General features: G+C 40.3%; 1 protein-coding gene across 2 annotated transcripts; it reads right to left on the bottom strand.

Moving 5' to 3' along the window:
• Positions 1 to 1,177: 1,177 nt before the first annotated feature.
• On the bottom strand, positions 1,178 to 19,714 carry LOC115170898 (nuclear body protein SP140-like protein). Of its 2 annotated transcripts, none has more exons than XM_029727260.1 (15): positions 19,056 to 19,714; positions 18,021 to 18,060; positions 17,407 to 17,655; positions 17,133 to 17,252; positions 15,394 to 15,527; positions 12,683 to 12,730; positions 12,294 to 12,342; positions 11,901 to 12,098; positions 9,661 to 9,800; positions 9,417 to 9,485; positions 4,739 to 4,866; positions 4,444 to 4,561; positions 4,178 to 4,252; positions 1,766 to 1,909; positions 1,178 to 1,552 (listed from the first exon to the last, which is right to left on the bottom strand). In XM_029727260.1, the coding sequence occupies exons 1-15, from the start codon at positions 19,197 to 19,199 to the stop codon at positions 1,400 to 1,402; spliced, it is 1,809 nt and encodes a 602-aa protein (XP_029583120.1). In that variant the 5' UTR covers positions 19,200 to 19,714; the 3' UTR covers positions 1,178 to 1,399. The 2 variants fall into 2 exon arrangements, with proteins under 2 accessions (XP_029583120.1, XP_029583119.1); XM_029727259.1 differs by having other exon boundaries at positions 17,886 to 18,060; positions 19,056 to 19,710.
• Between the last annotated feature and the right edge of the window lie 1,206 nt (positions 19,715 to 20,920).

Raw genomic sequence — 20,920 nt, forward strand, 5'->3', positions numbered from 1 at the left:
GTGTCTGGTCCTCCTACTCCAAACTGGAACCGTCTCTCCCTGGTACGGTATAGAACAGAACCATTAGCTCATGTCTTCTGGAATGCTCTTTTAGGCTTTATTACCCAAAGACATCGTAAATCTCCTCTGTCAGTGCTATCCCATAGAGGCCCATCCTCAGTAGAACACACACACAATAGTTAACAGAATACTCTATTCTGTCGAATATTACAACCATTAAAATACAATACAAGCATTATAACATAATCTTGCAATTTTCCACGACACGCTTCCGTCTGTAATTTTCTTCCCGCATGTTTTGCAAGTTGCAATCCTTTTTTCTTGATACAGCATTGTCTTTATATCCGAAAAGAATAACTTTGGGTATCATCTTTCCAAGGGCTCCATCTGAATTCACCCGTCGACGTTCCTCTGCACTGCCACGCACAACTTTTTCTCAGCTGACACAATTTGATTGGCTGCTGTCCGATTCAAACTGTAATCCATTAAATGAAGAGTTGATGTGCTGCACACTTTTTTTAATAGCATCATTTTTAATATTTGGGCTTGGGGAGGGTATCAAGTCAGGTCGAGTCATAATTCTCAAGTCCAAGTCAAGTCACGAGTCATTGGTGTTAAAGTCAAAGTCGAGTTGCAAGTCATCATATTTGTGACTCGAGTCCAAGTCATGTGACTCGAGTCAAAACCTCTGGTATGTTGTACAGTGTTTTAGAAATTCATGAGTTTATTTTCGACAGAATCCCTGGACATAAATCTAGTAAGGCCTAACCAGAAGTAAGAATCCTGGAAGGTAAGGACTTCTAAGGCTCTTGCATGAGAAGTTAGGAAAGCAACATTTACTGTGTGAAATGCAATGTTATCACCATCACTCTATTTCAATTATTATCACACACCCATTTTGACTGCTAGAACGAATGAAAGAAATTCATGAAAGGACTAGATGGATAATAATGTACATGCATGGAAAATAAGATCTGTACAACTTGGTGTACATGTCTGTATGAAGGCTGTATAGAAAGACCATTGCATGGTGAATATTCCCTGTTGTCTCATAGTGAGATAACAGTACAGACTTGATGAAGGCTCTACTGGCTGTTGGATGCAGTTGGATGCTGAAGTTGGATACTTGTAATGGTTTTCTTAGAGAAGTGGAGGAGTCAGGTGCAGGACACAGGGATAAAGGTAAACAAACGTGTTTACTAAAATTATCAATAAATCTTCTCATCGAAAAATACAGTTTGGAGAAAACACCTCCAACTACACAAAACAGACAAACAATCACCGACAAGACAAACAGGAAATGCAGATGTTAAATAATGAACATGATTAGCGAAATGAAAAACAGGTGTACACAATAAAGACAAAACCAAACGAACAGTGAAACATCGATCGGTGGCAACTAGTAAGCCGGTGACGTCGACCGCCGAACGCCGCCCGAACAAGGAGAGGGGCCGACTTCGGCGGGAGTCGTGACAATACTGAATATACTCTTGAACTCTCTCTCAAATAGATCATTCAATCTTTCGCCCATCCCACGGAACTCTGCATTATCCTTCATTAAAAAAAGACAGACACATTTGTATAGAAAACATAATAAACTAGAAATGCAATAAACACAACTCATTTAGCCTAATTCATATTTGTTATGGATTAAACAAAGACACATTATTAAAGTGTTATTCATGCATTAGCACAATTCCAAGATTTGTTTTAAAAAATGTTGCCCTGAGTCTTCACATTGGATACTGCAGTAGTACAGTCTTACCCTGTTAAATGTGGCACAGTTGGTGAAGATAAGCAACACATCAGACACAAAGTGTTGCACTGTTTGGTAGAGATTCTGCTGCAGCTTCTCCACAACCCTGTCCAGCCATATAGGGGTCTTTATCACACTGGAGTAGTTTCTCACCTGGCAATGAAACATACATACGGAGATAAACTCAGCAAAAAAAGAAAACTCCCTTTTTCAGGACCCTTCAAAGATCATTTGTAAAAATCCAAATAACTTCACAGATCTTCATTGTAAAGGGTTTAAACATTGTTTCCCATGCTTGTTCAATTAACCATAAACAATTAATGAACATGCACCTGTGGAACAGTTGTTAAGACACTAACAGCTTACAGACGGTAGGCAATTAAGGTCACAGTTATGAAAACTTAGGACACTAAAGAGGCCTTTCTACTGACTCTGAAAAACACCAAAAGAAAGATGACCACGGTCCCTGCTCATCTGCGTGAATGTGCCTTAGGCATGCTGCAAGGAGGCATGAGGACTGCAGATGTGGCCAGGGCAATAATTTGCAATGTCCGTACTGTGAGACGCCAAAGACCGCTCTACAGGGAGACAGGACGGATAGCTGATCGTCCTCGCAGTGGCAGACCACATGTAACAACACCTGCACAGGATCAGTACATCCAAACATCACACCTGCGCGACAGGTACAGGATGGCAACTAATGGGTCAAATTGGGGTCATGTTAGGCTGCACCAAATGCTTGATGTATTATAATAATTTATTATGCTTATGTTGTATTAATAGAAGGGGAGGGGCTATGGGACCCCTCCTCTACGATTATAGGGTCCTAGACTCCAGATTAACAATATATATCTTCATTGTAAAGGTTTTAGAATTGTTCCACAGTCTTTTCTAAGTCTCTGCCTCTTATAAAGAAATGGTCTGTGAGAAAGCATTTCAAAGATAAACAAAGAGCCCTGCAGGGGAGTAGAAGAGATAAGAGGCTAGTCAGACATACCTCTATAAATCAACTTGGGGGAGTGGACATTTACTGCTGAGGCCTTGGAACTATTGTATCTCTTGCAAGTTTGTATAGCTGTGTATGCATGGGCTGGGTCTGAGGAGTAGCAGGTAATGACGTATGCAGTGACATCACAGGGTGTTGACTACAAGCATGATAAAAGAAACTTGGACTTTTCCTATGGGGCAGAACTCATGAGAGACATCAGTTATATGTGTGATGTTTGATCTTTGACTTCTGTCTACAGCTATATTTTGATAAAAATTGTTATGATTTATAAGTGCACATTTTTAGTGTTCCTTATATGTTAAGTAAATAAAACGGAGCACAGCAAAACGGAACCAACTCAACAACAACTGCCCGAGTTACACCAGGAACGCACAATCCCTCCATCAGTGCTCAGACTGTCCTCAATAGGCTGAGAGAAGCTGGACTGAGGGCTTGTAGGCCTGTTGTAAGGCAGGTCCTCACCAGACATCACCGGCAACAACATCGGCTATGGGCACAAACCCACCGTCGCTGGACCAGACAGGACTGGCAAAAAGTGCTCTTCACTGACCAGTCGCGTTTTTGTCTTACCAGGGGTGATGGTCGGATTCGCGTTTATCGTCGAAGGAATGAGCGTTACACCGAGGCCTGTACTCTGGAGCGGGATCGATTTGGAGGTGGAGGGTCCGTCATGGTCTGGGGCGGTGTGTCACAGCATCATCGGACTGAGCTTGTTGTCATTGCTGGCAATCTCAACGCTGTGTGTTACAGGGAAGACATCCTCCTCCCTCATGTGGTACCCTTCCTGCAGGCTCATCCTGACATGATCCTCCATGTCAGGCAATGCCACCAGCCATACTGCTCGTTCTGTGCGTGATTTCCTGCAAGACAGGAATGTCAGTGTTCTGCCATGGCCAGCGATGAGCCCGGATCTCAATCCCATTGAGCACGTCTGGGACCTGTTGGATCGGAGGGTGAGGGCTAGGGCCATTCCCCCCAGAAATGTCCAGAAACTTGCAGGTGCCTTGGTGGAGTGGGGTAACATCTCACAGAAAGAACTGGCAAATCTGCTGCAGTCCATGAGGAGGAGATGCACTGCAGTACTTAATGCAGCTGGTGGCCACACCAGATACTGACTGTTACTTTTGATTTTGACCCCCCCCCCCTTGTTCAGGGACACATTATTACATTTCTGTTAGTCCAATGTCTGTGGAACTTGTTCAGTTTATGTCTCAGTTGTTGAATCTTGCTATGTTCATACAAATATTTACACATGTTAAGTTTACTGAAAATAAACACAGTTGACAGTGAGAGGACGTTTATTTTTTTGCTGAGTTTATATGTGAACTTTGACACACACACACACACACACACACACACACACACACACACACACACACACACACGAGAGAAAGAGAACCAAGCAAACTTACGTTGATGCAAGGATCTGCCACAATGATGTGGTCCTTGTCCGCATTGTACAGACACAACAGAAGGTACTGGCATTCCTATCAGAGTAAACACACCTTTATGTGACTGGTCAAAGATTGTTTACACTTAAGTCTGAATAATTATTTCATGTCAAGTATATATTGATGGTTATAACAGACAGACTGACAGATAGATATATAGATAGATTGGTCCAATTGCCTGTCAATCAATGAAACAATGGTAGCAGTCATTTGTTCAGGCTCCTTACCAGTAGGTGGTCAGAGATTTGGCAGGTTAAGGCTTCCTGGTAAGTCTGTTGACTGGGGTAGCGCCACAACTGACTGGTCCTCAGTACACAGAATGTACACACCCACGGAAGTTTATCCCTGTGATTACACACACACACACACACACACACACACACACACACACACACACACACACACACACACACACACACACACACACACACACACACACACTAAGCTGACAGCTAAGTTTACCTACACAGAACAAACAGACCTCTCTTGTATCAATCTCACTCTCTCATCAACTGTTCTCACCCCAGCATAGCATCATCCACATTAGGAAGATGACATCTCTGATGGAAGGAGCGAGGACACTCATCACAGCATATCAAGCTGCCTTGGCTTCTACAGATGAAGCAGTCGTCATCGTTATCCTGATCATGCTGCCAAGACAGAGAAGAGAGGAAGGTGAGAAGGAATTGGTTAACAATCAAGCACCAACTGTCTGTTTGTGTGTTAACGAATATCGTACGGATTGGTTTCCCACACCCTCGGGTGTTTGCTATGTTTATTAATGATTTGACAAAATAAATGTAAAAGTTAAATACTAGAGTAAGATATATAATGATGAAATTCTGATTATATTATTTTGATGGCAGAAACTGAACAAGACCTGCGGAAAATGATATTAAGTACTGTCAATTGGTGTAAAAGATGGAGACTCGTGATCAATAAAAACGTTTAAAAAACTTAAAATGCATTTTAGAAAACCAAGTACTAAGAGAAGTGTTTTTCAGTTTTAGTTTTGGTGGAGAAATTCTTGAGTTTACTTGCAATGACAAATATTTGGGCATTTATTTTGGTGAACATATGACCTTTCTATACGGCACATCTGACCTGGCTGACTCAGCAAGTAGAGCTCTTGGGGGAGTCATAGGAAGAACAAAACCACTCAAAGATATTGGTTATGCCACTTATTCCAAACTGTATCAGACATGTGTATGTCTCCTGTTCTATTCAGGAGGAGTGTGGGTTGCTAAGAGGTATCTCAAGTTTGTGCAATAACTGGGGACATGGTAATACTTATTTCCCTCATTAAAATGCAAATCAATTTATAAAATTTTTGACATGCGTTTTTCTGGATATTTTTGTTGTTATTCTGTCTCTCACTGTTCAAATAAACCTACCATTAAAATTATAGACTGATCCTTTCTTTGTCAGTGGGCAAATGTACAAAATCAGCAGGGGATCAAATACTTTTTTCCCCCACTGTACATATGGGCAGTACCAAAATAAAAGTGATCTAATGATTCTGTCTCTTCACAGCAAAATCTGCAGAACTGGGATGGTTGTAGCCCCCATATAATTTATATAACATTCTATTGGATGTAAGAATTGTATATAATAATTTAAATTGAAAAGGTTTTGAATCCGGTTGTCATTTTGTGAATTAGTTGACAAACCATTGGTCCTTAAATGAAACTGGTATAGTTTTTATTTATCACAATTTTTCAACCAATTTTGACAGACAAGTTCTTTACCTTCTCCCCCTTCCACTTGCCTCTTCCATTTTTGCGGACTTAGACAGTATTAAAAAAAACAACTGACGACGCAATATGAAAATAAATGGGTGGAGGAGATTAATCATGAACCCAAACTGAGAACCTTCTGTTAGATTAAGGGTGAATTGGTGTGTGAGAGATATATTATGTATAACCTACCTATAAGCAAGAAATCACTATGTGCACATGTAAGATCAGTGATATTGCCTCTGCGTATTTAAACAGGTGGGTGAAATGGAAGAGAAAAGCCTAACTATTGTGACCTCAAAGAGATAGATAATAATATTTATTTGATCCTTTATTGCCCTTTCTACCACGAAACGCTTGTCCTTATTCCAGAAAGTCCACCAAATATAACCTGGCATTACTGTATGTGGCTGAACGATGAGGAGAAACTGAAACAGTTTTTTGTCCATTGTGTATTTCCGTTTACTGAATTTTTTTGATAAAGCCTAAAAGAAAAAGGGTGACCTATTATTACATTTAAAAAATATTCAGCCCCAGACAACTAGCAAAGTGCATATATGTATACGTATACAGTGCATTCGGAAAGTATTCAGACACCTTCACTTTTTCCACATTTTGTTACGTTATAGCCTTATTCTAAAATTGATGAAATTGTTTTTATCCCTCATCAATCTACACACATTACCCCATAATGATAAAGCAAAATCAGGTTTTTAGAAATGTTTGCAAATGTATTCAAAATAGAAAACGGAAATATCACATTTATATAAGTATTCAGACCCTTTACTCAGTACTTTGTTTTAGCACCTTTGGCAGCGATTACAGCCTCGTGACCTTCATGGGTATGACACTACAAGCTTGGCACACCTATATTTGTGGAGTTTCTCCCATTCTTCTCTGCAGATCCTCTCAAGCTCCGTCAGGTTGGATGGGGAGCGTCACTGAACAGACATTTTCAGGTCTGTTCAGAGATGTTCGATCTGGTTCAAGTCCGGGCTCTGGCTGGGGTACTCAAGGACATTCAGAGACTTTTCCTGAAACCACTCGTTCGTTGTCTTGGCTGTATGCTTGGGGTTGTTGTCCTGTTAGATAGGGGCGAAGGTTCACCTTCAAAGGTCCTAAGCGCTCTGGAGCAGGTTTTCATCAAGGATCTCTCTACATTTTGCTCCGTTCTCTTGACCCTGACTAGTCTCCCAGTTCCTGATGCTGAAAAACATCCCCAAAGCATGATGCTGCCACCACCATGCTTCACCGTCGGGATGGTATTGGCCAGGTGATGAGCGGTGCCTGGTTTCCTCCTGACGTGACGCTTGACATTCAAGCCAAAGAGTTCAATCTTGGTTTCATCAGACCAAAGAATCTTGTTTTTCATGGTCTGAGAGTCCTTTAGGTGCCTTTTGTCAAACTAGTATACGGTCAACTGTGGGACCTTATCTGTGCCTTTCCAAATCATGTCCAATCAATGGAATTTACCACAGGCGGAATCCAATCAAATTGTAGAAACATCAAGAATGATCAATGGAACCAGGATGCACCTGAGCTCAATTTCGAGTCTCATAGCAAAGGGTCTGTATACTTACAGTCGGAAGTTTACATACACTTAGGTTGGAGTCATTAAAACTCGTTTTTCAACCACTCCACAAATTTCTTGTTAACAAACAAAAGTTTTGGCAAGTCGGTTAGGACATCTACTAAGTCATTTTTCCAACAATTGTTTACAGACAGATTATTTCACTTATAATTCACTGTATCACAACTCTAGTGGGTCAGAAGTTTACATACACTAAGTTGACTGTGCCTTTAAACAGCTTGGAAAATTCCAGAAAATTATGTTGTGGCTTTAGAAGCTTCTAATAGGCTAATTGACATAATTTGAGTCAATTGGAAGTGTACCTGTGGATGTATTTCAAGGCCTACCTTCAAACTCAATGCCTCTTTGCTTGACATCATGGGAAAATCTAAATAAATCAGCCATGACCTCAGAAAAAAAATTGTAGACCTCCACAAGTCTGGTTCATCCTTGGGAGCAATTTCCCAACGCTTGAAGGTGCCACATTCATCTGTACAAACAATAGTATTCAAGTATAAACACCATGGGACCACGCAGCCGTCATACTGCTGCGTGGGGAGGCTTGCAAGCCGAAGAACAATATCCCAACCGTGAAGCACGGGGGTGGCAGCATCATGTTGTGGGGGGTGCTTTGCTGCAGGAGGGACTGGTGCACTTCATAAAATAGATGGCATCATGAGGGAGGAAAATTATGTGGATATATTGAAGCAACATCTCAAGACATCAGTCAGGAATTTAAAGCTTGGTCGCAAATGGGTCATCCAAATGGACAATGACTCCAAGCATACTTCCAAAGTTGTGGCAAAATGGCTTAAGGACAACAAAGTCAAGGTATTGGAGTGGCCATCACAAAGCCCTGACCTCAATCCCATAGAAATTTTGTGGGCAGAACTGAAAAAGCGTGTGCGAGCAAGGAGGCCTACAAACCTGACTCAGGTACACCAGCTCTGTCAGGAGGAATGGGCCAAAATTCACCCAACTTATTGTGGGAAGCTTGTGGAAGGCTACCCGAAACGTTTGACCCAAGTTAAACAATTTAAAGGCAATGCTACCAAATACTAATTGAGTGTATGTAAACTTCTGACCCACTGTGCATGTGATGAAAGAAATTAAAGCTGAAATAAATCATTCTCTCTACTATTATTCTGACATTTCACATTCTTAAAATAAAGTGGTGATCCTAATTGACCTAAGACAAGGATTTTTTACTAGGATTAAATGTCAGGAATTGTGAAAAACCGAGTTTAAATGTATTTGGCTAAGGCGTATGTAAACTTCCGACTTCAACTGTATGTAAATAAGGTATTTCTGTTTTATTTTTAATATATTTACAAAAAATTTACTTCGTCATGATGGGGTATTGTGTGTAGATTGATGAGGATTTTTTTTATTCAATCCATTTTAGAATAAGGCTGTAAGATAACAAAATGTGGAAAAAGTGAAGGGGTCTGAATACTTTCCAAATGCACTGTAGATTGTCTACAGGCCTGTCTCACACTTGAATCTTCTCTTTGTTCGAGACCAGGCTTAAACACCTTCCGTTTCATTTTTCTGTATATATTTTTTATAAGTTTTACTGATCTAGGGTTATTATTATTATTATTGCTTGTATAACCTTATCTACTATTATGCACTGATTTATTTATGCTGCGCAGAACACGAGAAGAATTATCACTGAGTTATCACTGTCAATCATTGTAATGTTTGTTTTTAGTCAATTAACACAAAAATGTAATTAATGAATTAGTTAATTCCTTCATCATCCCCTATTCAGTGATGTTGAGAAACATCTTGGAATTTCATTATTAAAACTGAAGCATTTAGTTAACCAATGTGATTGGCTGATTGGTAAGTGGGTGCCACCATGTTCCTGAGGATCGAGGGGGAAACTTACCCTGTCTTTGGCCGTGGAGCTGCACAGGTTGCACTTACACAGGAGAGAGTGAATGACCAAGATCTTTCTCTGAAAATGAGAAACAAAGACCTTTTTGAAGAAGAGAAATGTTTTCATCACAGGTCCTTAAAGACCTGTCAGACTATCTTAAACCATTCCTTGTACAGTAGGTTGGTAAGTGCCAAACACACATTCATTTCCCCTCATCTTTCTTCCTCTATCTCTGTTCTCTTTCCCTCTGTACCTCAATGAGGAGGCTGAGTGGTTTTCCGTCCCACTGGATGTCGTTCTCCCAGGAGGGATCTTCCAGAGCTGACCCCACCGTCACAAACTCCACCGGGGTCATCCAGCGCTGGTCCGTACGGATGCTCTTTCCACACAACCCTGGGGCAACAGAGACGATAGGGGCAGAAGTACAAACTCAAATTAATCCAATATGGGTCACTACAGCTGACCAGAGTGACATAGGGCTATGGTCAAATAACCTGTGGTGTATTATCGATAATATTACGTTTATTTTTGTAGGGACATTTTCAGTACAAGTGCCGGTTTTAGCCAGTCAGCACATTTTTGACCATAGTCCCTGTACAGACAGACAATGAGCACATACAGAGCAGAGAGCAACATATGACAACTAACACTTAGTATGCAGACAGAAAGAGCAATGACACAAAAAGCAACCAAACAAAAGACAGACAATTAACAAACAATATCTACACACAGGTTGTGTGTTGCACAGTTACGTGGCAGTGAGTTCCAGACATGGGAAGCTCTCAGAGTGAAAGCCGTCTGACTGAAGGTGCTTTTCCTTAAGGGAACTATACAGTCACCTCTCATGGCAGACCTTGTGGATCTGCTGAAATGGGTTTTCTGTTTGATAAAAGCACTAAGTGGGTGCAGTATTTGAGGTGCAGCCAGAGAAAGAGGGTTGCCAACATGTAAAAGTGTCTCCAGTACCTTCAATAGTTTCAAAGACATGACAATAGCTATAGAATGTTGTTTATTAACCTGTTGGGGTATAGGGGGCAGTATTTTCACGGCCGGATGAAAAACGTACCCAATTTAAACAGGTTACTACTCTGGCCCATAAACTAGAATATGCATATTATTAGTAGATTTGGATAGAAAACACTCTGAAGTTTCTAAAACTGTTTGAATGGTGCCTGTGAGTATAACAGAAGTCATATGGCAGGCAGAAACCTGAGAACATTTCTAGCAGGAAGTGTCAGGTCTGAGAACTGTAGTTCTACATTTGAATCCCTAGAGAAACTACAAATACTTATGGGTCACGTTGCACTTCCTAAGGCTTCCATTGGCTGTCTAAAGCCTTCAGAAAGTGGATTGAGCCTTCTCATGTCTCTGGGCAGAGTATAGTAGCTCAGTTTCTGAGTGGCCTGCCTGGGGACAAAGAGATTGGATATGCGCGTTCCCGCGAGGACGGTGTTTTTTATTTTCCTCCTTGAATGAATACACTATTGTCTGGTGGGAATATTATCGCATTTCTACGAGAAAAATACCATAAAAATTGATTTTAAACAGCGTTTGACATGCTTCCAGTACAGTAATGGAACATTTACTTTTTTTGTCTCGAAATGCGCTTGCGCGTTACCCTTTGGATAGTGACCTGAACGCACAAACAAAATGGAGGTATTTGGACATAACTATGGATTATTTCGAACAAAAACAACATTTGTTGTGGAAGTAGCAGTCCTGGGAGTGCATTCTGACGAAGATCAGCAAAGGTAATACAATATTTCTAATACTAATTCGGAGTTTAGGTGACCCCGAAGTTGGCGGGTGTCTGAATAGCTCGCCGTGATGGCTGAGCTATGTACTCAGAATATTGAAAAATGTGCTTTCTCCGTAAAGCTATTTTAAAATCTGACACAGCGGTTGCATAAAGGAGTAGTCTATCTATAATTCTTAAAATAATTGTTATGTATTTTGTCAACGTTTATGATGAGTATTTTTGTAAATTCACCGGAAGTTTTTGGTGGGAAATACATTTTCTGAACATCAAGCGCCAATGTAAAATGCTGTTTTTGTATATAAATATGAACTTTATCGAACAAAACATACATGTATTGTGTAACATAATGTCCTAGGAGTGTCATCTGATGAAGATCGTCAAAGGTTAGTGCATCATTTAGCTGTGTTTTCGGTTTCTGTGACATATTTCCCTGCTTGGAAAATGGCTGTGTGATTATTTGTGTCTATGTGCTCTCCTAACATAATCTAATGTTTTGCTTTTGCTGTAAAGCCTTTTTGAAATCGGACAATATGGTTAGATTAACGAGAGTCTTATCTTTAAAATGGTGTAAAATAGTTGATTGTTTGAGAAAATTGAATCGTGGTATTTTAGTCGTTTTTGTATTTCGCGCCATGTGATGCCATTGGCTGTTGGCTAGGTGTCCCGCTGGCGGAACGGGGTTCCGCTAGCGGAACGCCTAGATGTAAGAAACCTTCTGAGAATAAAATTTGTACCTGATGCAAACCGATCCTTATGTAGCATTCCATTTTTGGCTCCACAGGTGACTTTGAAGACAAACTTTTTCACACCACAATGGCTACCTCCTGTACTGCTCTCTCCAGCAGTGTTTGCCTGCTCTCCTTTCTCTCCTTCATCTCTTTCCTGCTCAGCTTCTTCTTCCTCTTCTTCCTCTTCATCATCCTCCTCAGATTCTGAAGTAAAGATAAACAAAGAGGTTTAGGGAAAAATGGTTTATTATATAAGTGTGAAGGGTCAGGCCTGTGTTATTCACAAAACCTTATAGCAACAAAAACACAAAGTTAGAGAGACAACACCCTCCCCTTTACCAGATAGTCATGTCTAAAGGGTTCAGAAAGATTCCATTGAGTTGTGATTGGTGTAAATACCTGTGATTGAGCCCGCTGATTGGTTGGAGGGAAACAGTGCTCTCTTGGCCTAGATAGGAGAAAAGGGACAGACCAGTTTTCCATATATCAGTCACATAATAGACTCTTCTTTATCTAATATGGTAAGAACATGGACAAACAAAATGATCATTGGTCAAAGTATGATCACGCACAAGAAATATAAATTCATGCCCATATAAATGTCACAATATCAACGGCTAAGGCTAAGCTATTGTCAAGTTTAGATGTTGCAATAAAACTAATTTATGACTAACATTCATAAACAACATGTACTCAGATGCTATGATGATGCAGCACTTAACCTATAGTCAAATGAAGTTTGGCTGTTAATCCAGAGGATGTGGTATATTGAAAGATTGGTCTCCTACCTGTGCACTTTTTCTTCTTTTAAAGTCTGGTGAAGTTAAATGGCCTTCCTGAGGTGGGTGGGATGGTGAAATGAAGGGGGAGAGAAGGGGGAACAGACATGCCATTCAGTCACTCAACACTAAAAAGTAATATCAGTGAAATACTTGTACAGTTTCTTTACAGAAAAACAAAAAGGGTATAATGTGTAGCTATAGTTTGTTGCTCTGTCAGACCACCTCCTGCTCCAGTACCCCACGTTACGCCTGCTGGATGGTCAGTTCTGGAGTCTTCACTCTTATTATTGTATTATTATGGCATTCATTTGTATAAATTAGTATCGGTATATAATTCTAATTCCTAGTTTAATATAAATCTAGCTGCAATGGTGGATGCTTAGAAGTTGAGGTTCAATGCCCTGTCAAATTGATATTATAATTGTTTTAATTAGTTGTAAATGATTTAGGTTGCATGGTTTGCAAAATTTTGCCTCCAATCCCGTGCAGGGTCGTTCACATTCTATGAGAAACTGCCAAAGAAGGTGGAGGAGGAGGATAAGAAAAAGTGTGTGCGAGCAAGGAGGCCTACAAACCTGACTCTGTTACACCAGCTCTGTCAGGAGGAATGGGCCAAAATTCACCCAACTTATTGTGGGAAGCTTGTGGAAGGCCACCCAAAACGTTAGACCCATGTTAAACAATTTAAAGACAATGCTACCAAATACGAATTGAATGTATGTACACTTCTGACCCACTGGGAATGTGATGAAAGAAATAAAAGCTGAAATAAATAATTCTCTCTACTATTATTCTGACATTTCACATTCTTAAAATAAAGTGGTGATCCTAACTAACCTAAGACAGGGAATTTGTACTAGTTTAATAGTAGTCAGTTTAATTTGCTCTGAAATCTTTACATAGTGGTGCAGCCAAGCCAACAAGGTGGCGCAGCTCCACTCTTATTTGGGGAGAACCCTGGCATAGTGAACATATATTTTAAAACGCTTTAAATGGGCACTTCCGATTTTTGCAGTATTTCCCGGGACTCTCAGGATAATTACGAATTATTCCAGGTATTGAACATTGGTAGATTTTCTGGAAATTATGAATCCCCATTGGGTGTATGTAGTGTGTGTGTGTATGTGTGTCGGGTGTCAGTGTAAGTATGTGTGAATGTGTGGGTAGAGCCCAGGTTGTGTGCATAGAGTCCATGCAAGAGAGTTCATGCAAAAAAGGGTCAATTTAGATAGTCTTGGTAGCCATTTGATTAGCAATTTAGCAGTCTTGTTTAGAAGTCTTATGGCTTGGGGGTAGAAGCTGTTCAGGGTCCTGTGGTTCCATACTTGGTGCATTGGTACCGTTTACTGTGCGGTAACAGAGTGAAAAGTCTATGGCTTGGGTGGCTGGAGTCTTTGAAAAAATGTTAGGCCTTTCTCTGACACCGCCTGGTATAGAGGTCCTCGATGGCAGGGAGCTCACCTCAGTGATGTACTGAGCCGCAAACACTACTTTCTGTAGCGCCTTGCAGTCGGATGCCAAGCAGTTGCCATACCAAGCGGTTATGCAGCCAGTCAATATGCTCTCAATAGTGCAGCAGTATAACTTTTTGAGGATCTGAGGGACCATTACAAATCTTTTCAGCCTCCTCAGGGCTAAGAGGCATTGTCGTGCCCTCTTCACTACTGTGTTGGTGTGTTTCGACCATGATAGAGCCTTAGGAAGCACGCACCCCTGATGGGCTCTGTGTTGTTGCCTACCCTCACCACCTGGGGGCGTCCTGTCAGGAAGTTCAAGATCCAGTTGCAGAGAGAGGTGTTCAGTCCCAGGGTCCTTTGCTTATTGATGAGCTTCAAGGGCACTATGGTGTTGAACTCTGAGCTGTAGTCAATGAACAACATTCTCAAGTAGGTGTTCCTTTTGTCCAAGTGGGAAAGGGCAGTGTGGAGTGCATTAGAGATTGCGTCATCTGTGGATCTGTATGCACATTGGAGTGGGTCCAGGGTGTCTGGGATGATGATGTTGATGTGAGCCATGACCTGCCTTTCAAAGCATTTCATGTCTCCTTTTTAACTCAGGCTCCCAGCATTAGGGAACATCCTGCGCCCGCTTAGAAAATCTATGGGCTAAAAAAACCTAGCTGAAGAACATTAACTGACATGGACTAGTTGATCTGACGGGGAAAACTGATGATGGACTACACAATGTCTAAGTTTCACCTTGCAAAAGTAAGTTGACAGCCGGACTGAGTTCCAAAAAAATATGTATGTGAACACACTTTCCAGCTGGTTAGTGCATTTTCTGAGTTTGCGTCCTGGTAAACTGTCCGTCCCTGCGACCTTGTGAATATTAACCTGTTTAAAGGTCTTACAGTGACTCCGTGTTAGAATAAGATGAGGCTAAAAAGGGTGGTGTTTTTCCTAATATTGAAAAGTCATGTAAAATACGCTGGTGCTGAGAAATACACACGAGAGGAAAAAGTGTGACAACCAACCCCAGTCTCCCCTATATGATATTGTATATGATACAGACCTATATATATATATATATATATCCCAGAGTGTAGTAGTATATGGCAACATTGTCCAAATGACATAGGCCTGATTAGAGTATGAAAAGTGACCAAGCTGTTCAACTTTTTTGTGTTTTATTTGATGATTTTAAATTAATTGTATCCACGTCTGGTTGAATTGTGTTTTTAAATGGTCAAATAAATTAAATCAAAATATATGCTGTACCTGGATCAGTTTTCCTAGAGTGGTGCCTCTACAGCGGATACTGTACTTCCAGTTCTTACTGCTCTTCTTCCCCCCAAACTCCTCAAAGCCACTTGGAGTGAACCAGCGACCCTGGACCAGAATGCACCTCTCCCCTGAAACAAACCAATGAGGAAGTCAGACATCATACACACCACCACAAATTAAAACAGTGCAACGTCAAATAGACCGTAGTACACATGTGCCTGACTGTCTCCTGCACATCACACTACTGTGTTAACCCACTAAAGACTATGCATTAGATCTGGGCCCGTATCCACAAAGGGTCTCAGAGTAGAACATTTATCGTAAGTGCTGATGGGTAAACATAAAAGCTATGCATGATGCCTTTAGTCATAAGAGTCACACCAAGTCGACAGATATTTAGGACACCTCATGAGCTGTCCTAACCAGTTAAGGGTTATTAGCAGGTGTCTTGGTAATAGAAAAATGCAGCAAGTCAGTGGTTTCTGCGCCACATACAATTACTTTGGAGTTGTTAAAATAATGTTTTGATATTTCTATATGATCAATCCATAAATAATATAGACCTACTGCACATGTAACAGTATGTCTTGAGCTTTTGACAACGATTTCACGAGGCCTATTCTACAAGTATATATACTTATAAACACTAGGCTAATAAATAAACCAGTTTTTCTGTTATTTCAAGTTATCCATTTGGAGAGCAACATCACTTTGTTACAAAAAATATGTCTAAATTGGGCGTGCCTATAAATTCGGCAATTAGGGCTTACGTTGACTTGTGTTCGATGAATATGATAGACCTTTCAAACGTTGTATGCAACATTATCGGCAAGTGACTTGATGTCTCCTGTGGCGAAGCAATTCAGAGTTGTTAAATGGGAGTGACGAGTGTGTTGATATAAAGGTAATCTTGTAAAAAATTCCACTTTTAGAAACCATCAGAATAAAAAAAAAGGTTATTTTTGCCAACATATTAGAGGAGGAAAAGTGATCGTTCCAGGCTAAAATTATATCAAACTTTTGAAACATTTGGCTACAGTCAGATTCGCCGTGGTTGCCTGAAGGACGTTACCTATAGAGTTCACAACTGGCAATGTCTCATCACGATTGGTTATTCCCCATCATTTGCAACATTGTCAATGAGCATCATCACTATCTTTCCTTTGCTCAAAATGTTATGATTCCCCGCTGAGATAAACTTGATTTTAATCCTGGCTCAGAATTTGCCTGGGCAGTATCTTATGATATCCTAAAACCTACTGTCAGTTGTCTTTTTGTTGTCTTAAAAAAACTTGTTTTAACAGGATCCCTAGGACCTTTTCTGAGATGCTTTGTGGATATGGGCTCTGGTCTCAGGGCTGGAGAAATGTAACCACTCTCAAATTCATAAAATGGGCTATGGGTGCAAAGACTGACCATCCATACTATTAACATTCTAGTTTTAACCATGTTTTGAGGGTTTGTTTACGTTTACTTTGTTAACAAACATTGGAGTTAAACAAGCTTATATTTTGTTCTGATGGGGTAAGACAGTTGAACTAAGCTCATGAGGCATTTATAAGTTATATTCGTCAACAATCAATGGATACATACCATAAATATCCAAAAATGGATGTAGCAACTGCAGATTGCCCCTTTAAGGTCTCAGGCAAAGTTATTGGGACCGAACCACAGCCACCGTTACACAGAAACACAGAGAATCACATCACATTAAGTCCATTGTTACGACCTACCTTTGGCCAGCTTGTTCCTGATGAGAATGCCTTCTTTGTCCCCACAGGTGACTGGGAGCTGGGTCTTGTAGATGGGCCAGGTCCAGATGTCATCTTTCTCCCCCTTCCTGAAACGTAAACCTGCATGGGGACACATTCCAGACAAACATTAAGATGTGACTTGAAATTAAAAATAAATACATTTCACCCCCCCAAAAAGGTTACAGAGGGACTTTAGATTTTCTGACTCAAGTCCTGCTCTTTCCCAGAAGGCAGCATGAATCCTGGGACTCACAGTGGGTCGGCCTCTGGACTTTCCTCTTCTGACTGGGGTTGGACTGGGTGGACGTGCTGGGCTGCTCCTCCTCAGCACTCTCACTTCTCTCTTTTTGTTTACTATTTTTCCTTCTTGTCTTCTCCTCCTCTTCTTTCTCCTCTTCTTTCTCCTCCTCCTCTTCTCCTTCTTCTGAAGCCTTCTTCTTATCCTCCTCCTCCTCTTCCTTCTCCACCTTCTTTGGCAGTTTCTCATTGAATGTGAACGACCCTGCATGGGATTGGAGGCTAAATTTAGCAAACCATGCAACCTAAATTATTTACAACTAATTAAAACAAGTATAATATCAATTTGACAGGGCATTGAATCTCAACTTCTAAGCATCCACCATTGCAGCTACATTTATATTAAACTAGGAATTAGAATTATATACCGATACTAACTTATACAAATGAATGCCATAATAATACAATAAGAAGAGTGAAGACTCCAGAACTGACCGTCCAGCAGGCGGTTTCGGAGCAGGCGTAATGTGGGGTACTGCTGCAGGAGGTGGTCCCTGAACACACAGTTCCAGAACACCTTGATGCTGTCGGGCCTTTCTGCCTCCACCCAGTCCAACACCTGGTACACACCCTTCTCCCTCAGCTCCTTACTCCTCATCGGAATCAGCTTCTGCAGGAGGGGTCAAATACAAAACTATGGTCCAATTTGTGAGGGTTGTCAAATTAAAGCTGGAGTGGAGTGATAGACTTGATTCTCTAGCAACCACCATCTCAAATCAGTTCATGTGACAGACAGGAATTTAAGGACACACATCAGGCCTTATGAATCAATGATCATCAACTCCAATTTCCACTCGTAAAATAACATTCTGAGACCTGTTACCAGCTAGCAATAGGACAGTAACTGGTGTTAGTGTACACAGTACACTCAAGAGCATACAAAATACGATAAATCATTTTACCAAATCAATTCTGTAGACTACAATTTGTTGTGTTACACGGTTTAATCAGAATTTTATTCACTAGAGTATAGTAGAGCACAGTACGATACAGTACAGTATAGTTTACTTCAGTAGAGTACAGTTGAGTACAGTAGAGTTTAATACATTAGAGTAGAGTAAAGTTTAATTCAGTAGAGGTTATTCAATAGAGTACAGTTTAGTTCAGTAGAGTACATTAGAGTAAAGTAGGGTACAATACAGTACTATACACTACTGCGCTCTGATGTATTGAACTATACTTTACTTTTATTTACTGTACTGTACTCTGCTGTGCTCTACATTACTGCACTGTGCTGTCCAAACCTGTGAAACATAGATGTCTATGATTGGTTCAGATTTCTCAACCAATCATAGACATCTGTCAATGTTTGGGCCAAATCTGGACCAATTATATGTTTAGGCCAAATAAAGGCCTGTCCTGACCAGATTTCTGTGGACGTTGAAATCAAGGCCAGTACAGACCGGGCCAAATCTGAACCACACATTGACGTCTGTGATCGGTTTACCCCCCCCCCCCCCAAAAGAGGCCGGTCAGGACAAAATACATCTAAAAGACGTCGGTGTGGGTCCGTGGTTGGTAGGACGTCATTTAGCGCTGCTTGCTTAAACTTTGCGTGGGCGGGTGTGTGAATAGAAACTTGGCATTCCAGTCTACTGCTCTCACCTTGTACATTTCTTCCGGAATGAGGTGGTGGTCTCGGAGCTGGTTAAGAAAGGTGTGTGGTTGCTCCATGCACGACATCTCTGTTTTACTACAGCGGAAAAACCGCAGTAACTCCTCATCTGTCAAAAAATCCAACGGGTCCATTGGCGCAGACGCAACTGCAACACTTCAATACAGTTTTCTTTGTCGAAAAAATCCAATATTTACCAGGTCACTGAATATTATTAATAGTTGAATAGTGAACGATCCGGTTGATATTGGGTTGTGTATATATATATATATACACTGATACATTAAAGTTTGATTGAGATTATGTAGACTATTTACATTTCAATACAGGCCCCGAGCGGATTGATTCATTTAGACGAGTGCACATACCGATAGACGCGCGTTTGGAAGAAGGACGGAGAGGACGTAAAGAAAACGTTTTCAACTGTAGGCCAACAAGTTGTTATTCAAGTTATTTTCGAAGATGAAGTAGATGTCCCGCAAGCACGGAAGTACACTTCAAGTGATGTTTGGAAAGTGAAAGTGTTCATGGGATTTCATATGAGCCACAAGGGGAGAGGCTATAGATTTTTTAACTCATTGTTCTACATTTGAGGAGCTCCGTGGACCCTTCTTGTTCGGAAGTAATTTAGCCATTGTGGCCATTGGCGAAAGGGTCGACAGGTCTCGCTGAAAAGTCTAGCCCAAGTACCACTCAACACGGCACCACAAGGCCTGTAAGCGAGGAGTTGCCACATTCAGCCAATACAACTTTTCCGCATAACGTTATCGAACGAATAAAGAAGGAATATCAACATAACTTGCAACGACATACGAAGCAAAATTCGGTTTTCCATCAAAACAATCATTATTGAGAGCTAACTTGACTAACAAAGGAATTTATGGAATTTAAACTATAATTCTTCCTCATTAAACTCCTAGATCATTTTCCATCCATGTGATTGTAAATAAAATATGCACATGTGCATAATATAGATCCACCGACAGGAGTTTGTTTGAGGGATGAAAGTTGGACAGAGGATCTTGAAATCTATGAAAGAAATACGTGGACGAAGTTTATAAAACGAATTGCAAATTTCTGGCAATTGTTACTTTATTATGTGCCAGATCTTTTAAGACTATAAATCGTTATAAATGGCCAATTTTCGAGATTGACTTGTTATTTCAATAGGAATAGGTTAGGCCTATTTGCTAAAATCTGGGTTTATGATTGTAATTAAACTTTGCCATAGTTTGGTTAGCTAGATACAGGTAGCCTACAGCCCCTGATCGGCATACATCTAATTTCAGATAGCCTACAGTAACCTAGACAAGATGTAGACAAGATGTAAAATGAACGATTTATCAGCTTGCTTGGTTCAAATTCACAGACTAATTTATTCAACATGAATAGCGAGGCGATTTCGAGGTATGAAGTGTATGTAGACATTTCCGTCCCAACAGAATTGTATTCGACTTTTATAATTTGTGTTAGGATATTACATTTTAATTTTATAATTTGAGTTAGGATATTTAATTCAAATTCAATATTTTTGAATTCGTAATGGCCAAATTGAATAATTCAATTCTTAAATTGAACTTGTATTTCATGATTTAAAACTGAATTGAACGAATATTGCATTCAGTTTTCAAATTCAATTGAAATTTAATTCAATATTCAAACTCAATATTTATATATTCAGTTTTAATAATGGTAGATATTGCATAAATTTGATGTGTATCAAGTTTACAAACTATAATTTCAAGTTGACCAAAGTTTCATTTATTCAATTTCTCAGATAGATTCAGTTTCCAAACTGCTCTCAACAACATCCTGGTACTTTGCCAGCCAGGAAAAGTAGAAGAACAATGATAAA

This window comes from Salmo trutta, chromosome 32 (assembly GCF_901001165.1).
Source record: "Salmo trutta chromosome 32, fSalTru1.1, whole genome shotgun sequence".
Classification (NCBI taxonomy): Eukaryota; Metazoa; Chordata; class Actinopteri; order Salmoniformes; family Salmonidae; genus Salmo; species Salmo trutta.

What these genes read in the sequence shown, in the direction of transcription:
- LOC115170898 (XM_029727259.1), bottom strand. Translation starts at nt 19,199, where the DNA reads ATGGACCCGTTGGATTTTTTGACAGATGAGGAGTTACTGCGGTTTTTC. An exon ending in TAAGGATCGGTTTGCATCAG is followed by an intron (nt 9,801 to 11,900) that starts GTACAAATTTTA and finishes CTGTTGCCCCAG; the next exon opens with GGTTGTGTGGAAAGAGCATC. An exon ending in TGGCAGATCCTTGCATCAAC is followed by an intron (nt 1,910 to 4,177) that starts GTAAGTTTGCTT and finishes TTTCATTGCCAG; the next exon opens with GTGAGAAACTACTCCAGTGT.